This window comes from Pezoporus occidentalis, unplaced genomic scaffold, assembly GCF_034315485.1.
Source record: "Pezoporus occidentalis ecotype Australia unplaced genomic scaffold, CSIRO_AGI_Poc_V1 ctg4, whole genome shotgun sequence".
In the NCBI taxonomy this organism is placed as follows: Eukaryota; Metazoa; Chordata; class Aves; order Psittaciformes; family Psittacidae; genus Pezoporus; species Pezoporus occidentalis.
The window spans coordinates 12,239,600-12,252,987 of record NW_026915724.1 but is presented as its reverse complement, the minus strand read 5'-3'; the positions used below and the strand labels follow the sequence as shown (position 1 = coordinate 12,252,987).

Genomic DNA, 13,388 nt, shown 5'->3' with positions numbered 1-13,388 from the left:
CTGAAATGTAAAGGTGTATCTCTAAGACTAAAAGGAAACATTTTAAGATGCACTATTAACAAAGCACTTCTTCATCAAAAAACATCCTAGTACTACAACTGTCACTGAAGCCTTTGGGAGAGTTTATCAAATTCATCAACTCTGAATTTAAGAATAAAGCTTAAAGTCCTAGTTAGGAACTCATCTTGGATGGGCTTTGTGTAACAAACTTGAAAAGAGCCTAATGCAACAGTTATTCACTCACCCAGTATTTCATGAGGTTTGATCATTCGCAGCTCAAAGAATGTATTGTAGCAATCCAGTGCTGCTAAGAACATATCCATCCATCGCATTACAGTCTGTAAACTGAAGGGCTCCTGCATACCACGGAGAGTCGGCTGAGAAAGGATCCCAGATGGACTTTTAGCATCGCTGCCACCTCCTTCAAATTTGTTAATGAGGAAAGAAGCATCTTGATTTTTTAGAACATCAGCCAGCCAAGAAGACGGGGACTTGTTTCCTGGTAGAAATAAAAACAGAAACATAAATTCTCTAGGAAAAAACACATTTCAAAGTAGGAAGGAATTAGAGCAAATGGATGGACATGCCCAAACTTTGTGTTTTCAACTGGATCTTCTAGCACAGGAGGTGTTGGTTCTGATGTAGCTTTGGTCATACTACTTAAAATTACTCACAAAGAAGCAGCCAGTTTTTGAAACACTCCTACTAGTTCCCACTCAGCAAATACTGCCTTCATAGGTGGATACAACAGCAGCTCTGGGCCTCTGAGTTCTGTTTTTTGGCTAGAAGGAAGCTCACAATAAAACCCTCATCTATGCCCACAAATATCCCACAAACCCTGAGGTTCTCACGGTATTTGATTTCCAATATGTGCAACTATTCAGTTTCTGCTTAATAGCACTGAGGAAACAGGCATTTATTTAAAAAATATTTTTTCTTGTAATTAATACTTTGCTGTCGTGGTTTAAACCCAGTCAGGTAGCTTGTTCACTCACTCCCAGTGAGTGGTGCCGAGCTGACAACAATCGAGGTCCGTGTCCGTCTCCCCCCCCCGCCTCCCCGCACCGGGGCTCTCCCCTTCCCCGCTCCCGGAGGAATGGGGAGGAGGATCGAGAGAGTGCGACTCCTACGGGTTGAGACAAAAACAGTCCAGCAACAAATCACCACCGCTACTATCAGCTACAACAATGATAAGGGAAAATAACAAGGGAAGAGAATACGATACCACCGGCCAAGAGAAACGAGTTCCACCCGGAAAACCCCTGTCCTTCCGGGTAACTCCCAGTTACCCCTCACCCCGGGCATGACGTGCTGTGGTATGGAATACCTCCCCGGCTAGCCCGGGTCAGGCGCCCCGTCTCTGCTTCCTCACAGCCTCCCCTCCTCCCTGGCAGAGCATGAGCCTCACAGAGTCCTTGGTCAGGGTAAACATCACTTTTCGGCTTCACCAACACTGTTCTCAAACTGGAAGTCAAAACACAGCACTGTACCAGTTAACACAAAGGAAAAACATGACTGCTACTGCGGAACCCAGGACATTTGCACAGAAAACATAGAGGGGAGTTGTGCAGAGTGTTTAGAAAGGAAAGATAATGGTGCATTGTGATTTAAAATACCTGGTAATAAAGGAACAAATTCATAGAAGAGCTCCATGGCTTTATGTCGGCACTCTGTCTGAGGTCGTCCACACTGCCTTAACAGCCACATGACAATGTCCAAAAGACACACTGACTTAGTAGCTGGAAATCCTCTGCACAAAATTATTAGGGATTAACAATTCCTCTTGGTATCTACCAAGAAACCAGTGTCTTCCAGTTAAAAAAAAAAATAAATCACAATGTTCTAAGAGCAGTATCAATGTCCTTTTACCTATCTAAGCACAACCCATCTCCTCTACAAGCATTTCATGCATTGCTTTCCCTTCTCCTCAGTTTACTTTGGAACCCTAGATTGTAGCCTTTGTAGCAACAATTTAAAAATCAGAATCAGGTCCCTCCCCTTCTCTTTGTTAACAAAGAAACAAAAATGAAGATTAAAGCTTAAATAAGCCCCCCCAGTTTCTCTCCTCATCCCTAATCATCCACTCTGCTAACTTACCAAATGCCATACCAGTGAGATAATTCTCAAACTTCACTTGTCTGTTTCTTTAGGATCACATGATAATTCAGGTAAAAAGGGACCTGAGAAGGTCACTAGTCCAACCTCCTGCTCAAAGCAGGGTTAGTGGTCAGCTATATGATCAGACCACAAGACTCAGCTTCATCCAGCCTCATACTGAATCCATTCTTGCTTCTTCTACCTTTTTCAATAGCCCTCTTTAATTGCTGACCATCACTCTATTGCCATTTGTCCTACTTCTGCTAACACTTAAAAGCAATAAGAAAGACTTCAAAGGAGCTTCCTCCAAGTGCTTTGTAGCACCAGTGCTAATGTTATTATGAACACCGCTGGGAGGGAAATCTGCTTTTCTTTTCCACCTGTCCTTGCCAAACTAAAGCAAGCTCACAATGCTGGAATAAAGTGACCATCACGATCTTGTAAAAATCATGGCCAGCATTTCCCATCAGTGGTTCAACAGACGTATCAGGAGATCTGCATCAGCAACAGCCACAGGATGAATTCCTCATTCAGAATCCCAAGAGTTGAATGGAACTACATACATCATTAATTAAAATGCAGTATTAAAAAAAACACAAACAAACAAACCAAACCCCCAGAATGGCAAATTACTGACTGTGGTACTCGCCGTTTCCCTTCCTTGTTCAAAGAAGGCGCTTTATGCTTGATTATGCGCTTCAGGTGATTAACTGCATCACAACATTGTTGAGTGGTACCTGTTAGAAAGAGAGAATTGACATCTATTAAATAAATGCTAGTAACTTGGTTAAACCAATTGAGGTATTAGCACTACAAAAATGATGCAAGAGACTTACAGGATACTGTCTATCAGCTCTGTGTTTCTACAAGCAATTTTTCAAGGCCAGAGAATAAAATTACAAAATAGTCAGGCCAATACGGCCTTAGCCAAACATCAGGCATCTACTGTAAAACAGTGTATTCTGCTTTCTGTGATCATGCACAGAGAAACTACAAAATTTTCCCATTTTACTATTTCTTCTGGGAACACTTTATCATATCCTGAACTGTTTTCTCAGTAAGAAATAAAGCTTTGTAACATCTTTTTGTGTGTGCGTTCTAATTACTATTAATGGATGAAAGTCAGAACATGGGGGGCAAAAAAAAAGAAGATAAAAGAGCAGGTTTACTGAAGAATCATTAGTACAATGGTAGAGGTCATGGATTCTTCATAAGGCTACAAACTGCTGCAGAGAAGAAGGACAAGTTGGCCAGGAAAGGTTACTACAAAACAGTGGAAATCTTCCACAGAATATACAGAAATGTTAATTTTTGGGGCATTTTGTTTGTTATAAAAGAACATACTTTACATTTTTACTCTGTGTAACTGCTAATCCAGGAATCAAATCAGAAGCACCAGTAGCATTTTTAGCGTTACTATAAAACTGTGAGTCATCGAACGTGAAAAGGTTCTTCCTCCTGGGCTCAAAATCTTCCACCTTTTTACGTTGAAAGAAGTTGATTCAAAGAGTTCCTAACTAGGTACCAAATAACCTCTCTGAGTAATGAAAAGTGATCCTTCCTTTGCTGCAGAAGTAAGCACATTTACTTTTCCTGCAGTTATAGCAGTTTTTCTTTTCTAATCCAAGATTCAAGAGGACGACTTTTTTTTTAATTCCATAGTCAATTAATTACAGCTCACCTAATGATTTCTCATCTGTATGGGTTAAGGCCAGACTTTCCAGAAATACAACCAACACTTCAAACACAAACTGCTCCACCAGAGAATTTTCTTCCCTTTAAAAATCAGGAATAAATTTGATAAGAAACTTGAGTAGAAGAAGCACTAAGTGTGACATTCTAATTTAATAAATAAATAAGTAAATTAATAAAACTAAAATACTGTAGAAATAAACTGCACAAGATGTCTGCACAAAGAAAATACGTTTAAATCACTCTGAAAAACAGCAATGAAATTTGCTGACCACATTTAAATGGAATAAATTACTTCCCACAAACTTCATAGAAATTTAGATTTATATGCTCCCTTCTTTCTGAAAGCCCAAACTACAAAATTATAATTAAAAATAAATAAGCCAAGTGACTCAATTTTACAGCTGGCATATATATTAATAGAATGAGTCTCAGTGGGTGACTATTTTACATTTAATTCATTTTATCTCCTCGAACCTTTATTCCAAATTAGTTAGTGTTTCAAGCTCTGTTTGCTCACCTAAATTCTCTGTAGATGCTGTTAAAAGCAAGTGCTGCACCCAGTCTGTTGAAAGCACTGGGATGAAGAGCAAGACTATACAAACGTTTAAAAAGAGACTTGGTATTTGCTGGGCTTTTCTCCTGCTGCCTTGGTGTTGTCTGCTTAATAGACCATTTCAAAAATTCTCGTATGCATTGACCACAGAAATCTCTCAAAGTGCTGTCAACTGGATCCACTATGCCACTCTGCAATTGCACAAGAGTATTTCATTACCACAATGAAACGCCCCAAAACCTGCCATTGTCTCAGTGCAGTATTAGACGGCTTATTTAGACAGTATTTGTAACTTGAAAAACTCAAAGTGTCCCAGAAAAAATGAAGCTTCAAAATTACTATTATCCAAGGGAAAGGCAGTTATTTCTAGCCTTCACAGGATTGGATTAGGCATCAAACACATGGATTTCTATCCCTGTCTCAGCTACCAGTTTAGGAATCTTGTCTAAGTCACTTCATTTCCGGATGAGCCAATCTCCTCTGCTTTAGAACCAAAAACACTGACTTTAATTTACAAAAAGTACTGCAAAACCTCCTGACCTACCTTGCTTCCAACCACTTCAGGTCAAAGCCAGTTTTAAATTTGCTTTCACCAGACACAAAAGCTTTAAAGAAACTTAGAGAAAAATTAAGTACACATAAAAACAACTTTCATTTGGAGAAGTGTGGGGATTGTGAAAGTATTTCTGTAGTTCCTTCTATACACTGATGATAAAAAGTGTTTCATTAATCCTATAAAGATGCCACACCTACATTTTAAGAATTGCAAAGAAATAGAGAAATCCATCATCAAAATCTCAGTAAAAAAATATTAGATGGTCATAAAAAGTAAGCTGTTAATTTTTTTCCTTCTTTCAGACAAATAAGGAGACATTATATCTGTCCACGGGTTCCTGATTCTTTCAGTAGTAAAAAATAAAGTCACATGGCACAGAGAAAAAGAGGAGAAAGACTTATGACCTACCAAGATAGCTTCCAGGAATGCCACTGTATCTTGACTCTCAAATTTTTTGTTGTTGGTAAACCAGTGAATGAGTTGCATGACTAAAGGCTCATACAACTGTCTTGTTACCTGAAAAGAGTAAACATTAACTATATTTCTAGCACTAATAAATTTCCATGCTATTTTGCTATTCAAAATAGGTAAGAATAAAAAGCAGTGCTTGTTTAAAAATACATTATTCTAACTTCCTGGATTTCAACAATTTTACCTGCAAGCCAACCTGACTGAATACTGTCATACTATAACATGAAGCAAAGAACCATTATAAATTACTTCTCACATAAAAACGTATTTTAAACAAGCTAAAATGCTTATGAATGAATCTGTTTACCTGGTCTACATCACAAGCAAGACGAAGCAGCACCGGAAATATTCGCTTATGTAACTGATACATGGGTGGGGGACCCTGACATCCTTCTGGCATCTGAGAGGCTTTTCCCAACATGTATGTGACTATGCTATGTAGCAGTTCACATGCAGCAACCTGAAATTTAAAAATCCCTTTGCTTATGCATCCATTACCTTCACAAAGAAGACAAAATCATGGGCAGCAGAGAATGAGTCACAAGAATACTTGAGAAATCACTCTAATCTATGCTAAATCACCATTCTGGGAACAGATCACATCAATGGAAATCATTTACACACATTCTAACTGGCCTTTCCCCTAGTGTTTTAGTTTCTAACATGGGCAGTCACTTTTCAGCTGGCGAAAATTCATCACTGGATAAGTCACCCATCATTGTACTTTCACAGATAGCTCCATTCTGGACTCTTTGGATATCAACACCCCAATCCAGCAAAGCAGCAAAATATTTGTTTAAGTGTTCTGCTGGAATGGGTCCACAAGTGCATAGGCTAGGCATGAGGAGGAGGTGGCCAAACAACACTGAAGATTAATTAGTTTAAAATTTTCATTTTTATGTTAGGTCTAATTCTCAAAACACACTGCTGTCTCATAGCAACTTATGCCCTTCAGTTTTTAAACACTTAGAATAATGTCACCATGAAAGGGCACCAAAATAACAATTGCTACTACGTTGGAACTAATTAAAACAAGTTTTTCTTAACAAGGAAGACATTATTTTGTGCAGTGTTTATCAGCTAGCATGAAAAATATGCATAAAAAATATCAATACTTTTGTTTGTCTGTCACTTGCAGAAAGAGCTAGTTCAGTCACACGAGGCAAGAATAAATCCAAGTAGATGACAGGCTTCATATCTGCAAATGGTACAGCAAAGCTCAGACGCTTCTCAGTGTCCCAGGACACACACTTCTTCATCATCTCTTCTGCAGAGGTAGCTAACGCATTTGAAAAAGATCAAAACAAAACATGAGCTTTATGTAACACATAGAGCATTTCTGTAGCTCAGTCAAAAAAAAAAAAAAGTGATCTTCCAGCTTCAGCTAGATTGCCATACAACATTAATTCTTTATAAATTACTGGATGTTACGTGTACCAGAAGTATGCTAGAAGGCTAGTTTTATTTGAAGATCCAAACAGATGTTTAGCCACCAAATGGAAAAAATAATTGGAGCCAACACTTCAGCATACATTTGAGGCAGCCTCCACAGTTTCAATACAGGTAAGTTTGGAGACAATTATAAACCCAGAAGACATTGAATCACTCGATTTAAAATACTTCTTTAAGACACCCAATATACTACTTTTGTCTTCAAGAATTTTTTATAACAGAAGATCAGTTCTAACATACATACTTCTGCAGTTGCACAGAAAATGACTACATTTATGGCTATGTCCTCCAGGGAAAACTGCCTATATTCCCATGTTTGTTAATGTGGTTAACAAAGCCCAATCACACTTTGTATTTGCTTTCCGGGAAAAATGCTACTTTCCCATAGTATTTCTAAATAAGCAACAGAAAAGTACTTGGCAGAAACAAAACTGACTGTAAAGGCAGAAAAAAACACAGGCACAAAAAGAAATGAACAAAACTTCTATACAACTACATTAGTTTTCACACAGACTAAATTTTGTGCTGTATTTGTCCCTTAAATCTCATGGTCAGGTAATTTCACTATACTTGTCCATTTTTAAAAATTAAATTTATGTATTTTATAATTAAATTATAATGCTTATTCAAAGACTGAACAGAGAAGAGCATGTAAGTATTTTTATTTACACTGACACACTCACCTGTAATCAAGCTGTGGTTGATCTGCCCTCCCAATGATCCAAGAAGGCATGCTACTCTAATCCTTACTGCTTCCAAGGAGGAGCTATCATCCTAAATAATTCAACACACTTATATTAATGAAGGGTTACTTCTATATAGAAGTAACTTGATTTACATACTGAATGAAAGTTTTATGGCTCTTGTTAACATATGGATGAAAAAGGCAAAATGAAGAACATGCGAGGAGAAGAACTGCATCAAACAAGAACAGATTTTGTTCAATAAGCAGAAGAAGGCAAGACTGGAAGGCAGTTTTATCACATTTTGTGGGCTTTCAATTGCCATTTCTCATGTAAGGGTTAAAATTTTATCATCGCAGATAACAAATACCTACAGAATGACATAATAGCCTAAAAAATTGAAAGAAATCTAAAGTAAAAATTACTCTCTTCATTTGCTTTAATCCCAGGATTTAAACTTTAGATCCTGTATCTGTATGTAAGCAGCCAACTGATTTTCATAAGCAGCCTGTATGGGATGTAAAATTTACTCATTTTGAAGACCACTGCGTTGGAAAGAGTTACGTATTTATAGGAGTAACTTAGTTTCATGCCTAAAAAAGGTTTGTTCAAGTTAGTTTGTGCACTGGGACAAACACTTATTCTTGAGCTACTTGAGAAGCCACTGGTCAAAATGACAAGCATACTTGATGTCTAAGACTATAAACCTATCCTCAAGATACTAAAAAAAAATCCCAAACCCTCAAAAAGTAACATTACACATTTACAAATGGTATTTGCACACTGCACCACTGTTAAGCTTGGACCTCATTTTAGGTGTAGGAGTTAAATTTTTGTTTCCATAGTATATCAGTCTAGCACTGATGCTGACTTACAGGATTTCTTCAGTTCCTTTTCCCTGCTTCATTTCCATTCTCACCCTCAAATATGACATCTTTCCAACTGCACTGATGTAACAGCTTTTAAAGCCACACTGTAGAACAGGATTCACTGAACTGATCTAAGGTAGAAATAATCCTCAGGAAAAAAAAAGTATGCATGCAGTGAAAGAAGAGAAAGTGGGAAGTGATTAACTCACATTTAACTCGAAAAAGAAACAGTGATCTTACCAATGAAAAAGTCTTTGCTTTTCTTAAACGCTGTATCACAACCTTATTAAATCCCTTCTGCGCTGCTCGAGAAAGTTTCCTCACTTCCCAGTTGTTCTGGGATTCAACTGATGAACAAAAAACCCGCATATTAGTTTATTGTACCAGCACCTCATGCACCTACTCAGTTTCTTTAAGAAAAAACCCATCCTGATTTTGCCTGATTTTGTTTTTAAGATGTGATGATTATTCCTTCATTTAAAATCTTTATTGAGGAAAATAAGTTTCTATTAGTGAAAACTAAGCTAATTTAGGGATATAAAGAACAAACCACAAAGAAGTGGCATATAAAAATGGCTATAACTAATGACTGTCCAGCAGCAGCAAATGAATTCTAGTTTAAAACAAAGGTAAATTTTGGGGTGTAAGAGAAGTTACATTGTTCCAACCACAGTAAGCCCACAATACAGACAAAAAGTATGTCATATCCATATCTTTAGGCTAACTATGAAAAAAAAAATTTCCTCTCCCTTAAGACTAACAACTTTTTGCCTGTTTGTACCTGTAGACGTAGAGTTTTTCAAATAACCATCAAGAAGAGGCAGAACATCCTTGTAGTAAGGCTGCATTATATGTCTGGGGATGTGAGCTGACCAGTCTTCCAAAGCATCCAGTCCCAGATCAGCCATTGGGATACAGCTAAGGCCCAGTTTAAATGCATTCTATGTGTTAAATGTAAAACAATCAGTCTTTCATTTTCATTACTCTTACTTTTATTACTATTACTTTCAGACTTTTATTACTTTCATGTTTATTACTGTTATTTAAAGGTAAAAAGCCCCACATATTTGAAAGCATTTAGCATACATCTTCTTTCTTATTAACTTTTGTCTACTTAACATTTCACTCAAGATCAGCACAGGAGATATACATTATATTGCAACACAGGCACTAACAGAGTCAGCTTAGTGCACAAGCAAATTCTGACAATCTAATTGTTTATTCAAAACATCATTTGTATTCTATCTCATGGAAAACACACAAAGCTTAATACTTCTTTTAATTGCTCAACAGGATACTAAGCTTGCTCCAGAATTTTTGTATGCTTTCCAGAAAAAAGTTTGTTAGCAGTACATCACTTTGACCTACCTGCAGTGCAGGAATATATGCTTTGATATCAAGCATGATGATGTCATGCGGTAAAGAGAGCAGAAAATTCAGACAGGATGCCAACAACTCATCCTTATACTGTTTCATTTTTGCTGCAACCTACAATTCAGATAAATAAATCAAGAATTATCATAAACCTTTTAAGATACTGATTTAGCTATATTAATAGTCATGTAAAATAAACAACTCAAAACCAATACTGGAATCTCATTCACCTGCAGACAGTTACCAGACAGTATTTAATGTACAATTATACAATTATTTCTCAATCGTACATGAATAGGTGATCAATACACCTCTTTGACATTAAGTAAAAAACAGACAGAAAAAGATCTTAAACCCACACTATGCTGCATAATTCAAGGAGCTGAAATACTTCTATCACAGATGCAAGATTTCTCAGAAGACAAAATTTTGATTATGTGTGTTTATATTCTGACTAAGAGAGTTTGCTAGCAAAATAACTTACCTCTTTTCCAAACTTTACAAACAGTGCAAAGCAAGAGCTCTTTTCTGGGTCTTCAGGACATGTTTTGAGACTCCTCGGACTGACACTCTACCAACAGAAATCACAAGTCAAGAGCATTAAAAAACCGTAGTACACAGTACAAACATGCAGCAAAAGTTCAAGTCAGAATACATACATCACTGTCCAATATGACACTAGCTTCAGTGAAAACTTGAAACGTATGTCTGTTTCTTCAGACCTTAGAAACTACCATTAATAAAGTGCACTGAGGATCTGCTTTTTGGAACAGACTTAATATTACTCAAGTAAGACATATATGACTGAAAATATGACAAGGATGGTGTCTCTTCAGAAACTGGGCTTCTAGCATAATTTTTTTTTATGTGCTTGTAACTAGAGGCATAAGATGCTATAAACATTTGAAACAACTGGGTAACAGTTTCAATGAACTATTTTCCATAGTGCATAAGAGAGTATATATAAAGGAATGTACCACTGTCAATACAACGCTACCCCTCCATCAGGGAAAAGAGATCTCACCTCAAAATATTTTATTTTCTTGGCAATTTTCATTGTAACAGAAAGCAGCTTATAGAATCCACTAATAAGAGGTAGTCTTGTTGAATGTGTAATAAGCTCATAACCAAAGGAATATACCCAAGGGTTAAAGTATTCAACATGCTTCTCTGGAAGTATCTCTCTAAAACAGAAAACATATGGGGAGTGGAGTGTGAAGAAACTCAATAAAACATTTCATTTTTTTTTCCAAGCTTTCACATTGGAAGAAGAAAGAGAAGCATTGCTGTAAGAGAACAGCTCCAGAGACAGTGAGGAACTAATTACATGCTGCCTTCTAAGGCAAGCACAGGAAGAATACCTTTTTCTGCTTTACAGTGCAAAGCCACCTCTGCCTCATTGTATCTTAACTACTGATTTTATACAAACACATATACTCACATATCACACTTCATTACTGCAGTATTGTGAGGGGAAATCAACTGGACCTTCACAGGCAAACAATGCTGTTACCTTTCACTTCATGCCTAAATACTACTCTATGAAGACTGTGCTTCTGGTTTCTGAAGTATTTAGGATATATGGTCAGTACGATACCTGAGTGGTGTCACTCAGGGATCGGTGTTGGGACCAGTCTTGTTTAACATCTTTGTCGTTGACATGGACAGTGGGATTGAGTGCGCCCTCAGCAAGTGTGCTGATGACACCAAGATGTGTGGTTGATATGCTGGAGGGAAGGAATGCTATCCAGAGGGACCCTGACACACTTGTGAGGTGGGCTGATGCCAGCCTCATGAAGTTTAACCATGCCAAGTGCAAGGTCCTACACCTGGGTTGGAATAATCCCAGGCACAGCTGCAGGCTGGTCAGAGAAGAGATTCAGAGCAGCCCCGCGGAGAAGGACTTGGAGGTGTTGGTTGATGAGAAAAATGAACATGAGCCGGCTTCAGTGTGTGCTCGCAGCCCAGAAAGCCAACTGCATCCTGGGCTGCATCGGAAAGAGCGTGACTAGCAGGTCGAAGGAGGTGATCCTGCCCCTTTACTCTGCTCTGCTCTTATGAGACCTCACTTGGCATACTGTGTGCAGTTCTGGTGTCCTCAACATAAAAAGGACATGGAACTGTTGGAACAAGTCCAGGGGAGGGCCACGAGGATCACTGGGGACTGGAGCACCTCCCGTATGAAGACAGGCTGAGAAAGGTGGGGCTGTTCAGCCTGGAGAAGAGAAGGCTGCGTGGAGACCTCATAGCAGCCTTCTGGTATATGGAGGGGGCCTATAGGGATGCTGGGGAGGGACTCCTCATTAGGGACTGTAGTGATAGGACAAGGGGTAACGGGTTCAAACTTAAACAGGGGAAGTTTAGATTTGATATAAGGAAGAAATTCTTTACTGTAAGGGTGGTGAGGCACTGCAATGGGCTGCCCAGGGAGGTTGTGAATGCTCCATCCCTGGCAGTGTTCAAGACCAGGTTGGAGGAAGCCTTGGGTGGTATGGTTTAGTGTGAGGTGTCCCTGCCCATGGCAGGAGGCTAGGAACTAGATGATCTTAAGGTCGTTTCCAACCCTAACTATTCTATGATTCTATGATATCAAAACATATAGCATACACTGAAAGACAAATGCACCTGAATAAAGAAAGTGAATTACTTGTCTCCTGTACTCTTAAAACAAAAAAACTTGAGCTGATGAGCTATTATGTTTTTACCTATGACCCAGGTATCTGAAACACTGTCTCCCTGTTAATCACCTTGTGCATTCTGAAATACAGAATAACATCCCAAATCAGAAGCAGCCATCTTAAATAAATCTCACTTCAAATTTCTTCCAACTATTTTGTGACTTCTAAGTTACATAAAAACATATTAATACCTGCAGAATTCCACTAGATTTATAAAGGCAATAAAGTCTGTCGGCTTTGTTGGTTGAAGGTTTGAAGCAGGGTCAGAAGTAGGCCCAATCAAAGCACTGCCAGTTTCATCTTCATCCTGAAAATAAATATATTGAAGTGAGAACACTGGATCTGTGACAACACAGAAAGCACTTACACTTTTTTCCCAGATAAACAGTCTGTCTCTTCTTTTTCTAGCTGCTACAACCTGTCTGACACACAGGACATTGGCACATCAATGATCTGAAAACATAGTAAGAGATCCTGGCTTCTAAAGAGAAAGCAAGTACAAAGATGAAAAGCACTAGATGCGAGAGCAGGGAGTCCAAAATAATAGAATTAGTACAAGTTCACAGAATCTGACGTTTCCATCTCCTAGCACTGCTATGCAACATTCAGGAATATGACTTAAAACATCTTGTTTAGTACAAATATTACTTCAAGGACACTACAAGTTGCTATCTAAGCATAATGAAAAGAAAACAGGGAATGTGATTTTGGTTCCCCTACAGCAGCAGGAATTAATGGACAAGTCCTCAGGTCTCACCTGCTCATTGACATCCAGTTTCTGAACAGTCAGGTCCAATTTCTCAATAATCTTCAAAATAGATTTTATAAATTCATCATATAGCAAGCGATTCAGGGACTGCAGTGATGAATTTGCAGTAAGAAAGTTTTCATCTTCAAAACCACAATCCTTTGCAGGAGGAAAAAAGTTCATGTTTCAAAACTCCAATGACAATTATTTCT

General features: G+C 38.1%; 1 protein-coding gene across 1 annotated transcript in view; it reads right to left on the bottom strand.

Moving 5' to 3' along the window:
• PRKDC (protein kinase, DNA-activated, catalytic subunit) overlaps positions 1–13,388 on the bottom strand; it is an 81,991-nt gene that overhangs the window by 55,510 nt on the left and 13,093 nt on the right. The window contains exons 16-31 of the mRNA XM_062633440.1: positions 13,186–13,335; positions 12,620–12,735; positions 10,775–10,934; positions 10,235–10,321; positions 9,745–9,864; positions 9,158–9,317; positions 8,617–8,723; positions 7,508–7,598; positions 6,488–6,651; positions 5,680–5,832; positions 5,310–5,417; positions 4,310–4,536; positions 3,779–3,873; positions 2,735–2,834; positions 1,617–1,750; positions 245–499 (exon numbers count right to left, since the gene is read on the bottom strand). Coding sequence (XP_062489424.1) covers positions 245–499; positions 1,617–1,750; positions 2,735–2,834; positions 3,779–3,873; positions 4,310–4,536; positions 5,310–5,417; positions 5,680–5,832; positions 6,488–6,651; positions 7,508–7,598; positions 8,617–8,723; positions 9,158–9,317; positions 9,745–9,864; positions 10,235–10,321; positions 10,775–10,934; positions 12,620–12,735; positions 13,186–13,335 — 2,227 coding nt within the window. The remainder of the gene's footprint in view (positions 1–244; positions 500–1,616; positions 1,751–2,734; positions 2,835–3,778; positions 3,874–4,309; positions 4,537–5,309; positions 5,418–5,679; positions 5,833–6,487; positions 6,652–7,507; positions 7,599–8,616; positions 8,724–9,157; positions 9,318–9,744; positions 9,865–10,234; positions 10,322–10,774; positions 10,935–12,619; positions 12,736–13,185; positions 13,336–13,388) is intronic.